Source organism: Sinocyclocheilus anshuiensis, unplaced genomic scaffold (assembly GCF_001515605.1).
Source record: "Sinocyclocheilus anshuiensis isolate Anshui unplaced genomic scaffold, SAMN03320099.WGS_v1.1 scaffold24, whole genome shotgun sequence".
Classification (NCBI taxonomy): domain Eukaryota; kingdom Metazoa; phylum Chordata; class Actinopteri; order Cypriniformes; family Cyprinidae; genus Sinocyclocheilus; species Sinocyclocheilus anshuiensis.
The window spans coordinates 502,673-504,345 of NW_015557090.1; the positions used below are offsets into that span (position 1 = coordinate 502,673).

At 41.4% G+C, this 1,673-nt stretch overlaps 1 protein-coding gene across 1 annotated transcript in view; it reads right to left on the reverse strand.

Annotated features, from left to right (window-relative positions):
- The window catches only part of pcp4b (Purkinje cell protein 4b), a 37,142-nt gene that overhangs the window by 6,198 nt on the left and 29,271 nt on the right, over positions 1 to 1,673 (reverse strand). Inside the window, exon 2 of the mRNA XM_016471871.1 lies at positions 1,459 to 1,510. Within this exon, the coding sequence (XP_016327357.1) occupies positions 1,459 to 1,510 (52 nt within the window). The remainder of the gene's footprint in view (positions 1 to 1,458; positions 1,511 to 1,673) is intronic.

The window sequence follows — 1,673 nt, forward strand, 5'->3', positions numbered from 1 at the left end:
CGGATGACTGCCTCCTTCCAGTCGAGGTTGGTGGTGTCTGGGAGTTCCGCTGGCTGATGGTAGGTGATCCCGAGCCGGAACAGCATCCCAAGGGTCTCTCCATTGAGGGAGCTGGCGAGGGCGAGTGGCACGAATGCCCTCGCGTAGGTGAGCGGGTCATGGCTAGCCTGAGCCACAGCGATGAACATAGCTCGTTCCTCCATGTTTGCAGGGAGAAACGAACAGGAAAACAAAAGACTATCAAAAAACAAGGAAGCAAAACGGGGAGAAGGGGCACCGCTTACTGTCAGCACGGTATTCTGTCACGTAACTGCTGCTGTGAGGGAGCGTGGCGCAAGGAACGAGGAGACGTGGAGTACATCAACAAGGAGACTTTAATGATATCAAGGGAACCAGGAAAACACACGTAGCAGAGGGGGTTGACATAAACAATACCGGACCAGGAAACATGGAAAAACACATGGCTTAAATAATAAGGGAGCTAATGGGACACACCAGGGATCAATAGAACTAAACGGAGAACACCTGGAAACACATTAAATAATCAGGACAGGAACATGAAGGAAACCAAACATGGGCATAAACTGAACAAAACACAGGACATTAACGTAACAGCCTGAGGGTGAATACATTTTCAACAAATTTTCATTTTGGGGTAAACTAACCTTTGAATATTTATTTGGATTTAGCAGTAGCTTTTGAATTCTGTATGCAGTATATCATGCCTAATACTAAAGTGAAAGAGTTGGTGGTAGCATTGCACATTGCACTATATTTATGTTCTCTGTGTCTAAAGCATCATTTGCAATAAAACCATGCAATTCCCTGAAGATTCAAGCTTCAGTGAAATCAGCATCCTTTGAGATGCAGTTCTTAGACCTTGTCCAATAATCTCTGTACCCAGCTCTCCCCAGGACTTCAGCGACCTCAAGAGCATTACCTCATCAGGAAGAAAACCAACAACAGAAATACCCTCAAGTCTTTTAAGTCTGATTTAAGATGTATGGGCCAATTTGTGGGTTCAGATCCATTTAGTTGCCCTTTTCATAGGAGCATGCAGCTAAAACACTGGGGACTGTGTTCATTACTTCAACCCTTTTATTTATTATTTTTTTTTTATTTCCTTCTTCAGCCTTTTTTTTCATATACAGGCACACATTTTTAAAATGCTTACCAGAATCTTTTTTCCTTCAGTGAGCACAGCACAGAACATTTTTGTTTGGTGGGACACTTCAGGGAATACTTTAGAATGCTTATGCCGGAAGATTTCAGATGGGATACTGGGCTTTTCTCTACGCTCAAGGATGTTTGGGGTAAACTCAACAGCATGATGAATATTTTCTCTTCCACGAAGAAAAATTCCTAGGACATACTGTTTGTATTTATAAAAAATCTGCTGTAAAATAATTAAAGATCCATGATGTGTTCGATTTATAGTGTGGAATATTTTCTCAGTACCTTGTGCCCCAGAGGTTTTGCTGTTGCCACCGGCTGCTCCAGATCCTTGCCTCTGTTGAATGGAATAAGGAAAGAAACTACATTAAAATGTTTTTAACTTTCAAAAATCATTTTACGAAGGTTTGTTAACTACAAAAACACAGGCCTGGGTGAATATCACAAGTCACCAGTCATATTTCAATTTTAAAAATACGATTTCTTTTAATATGCAGTTT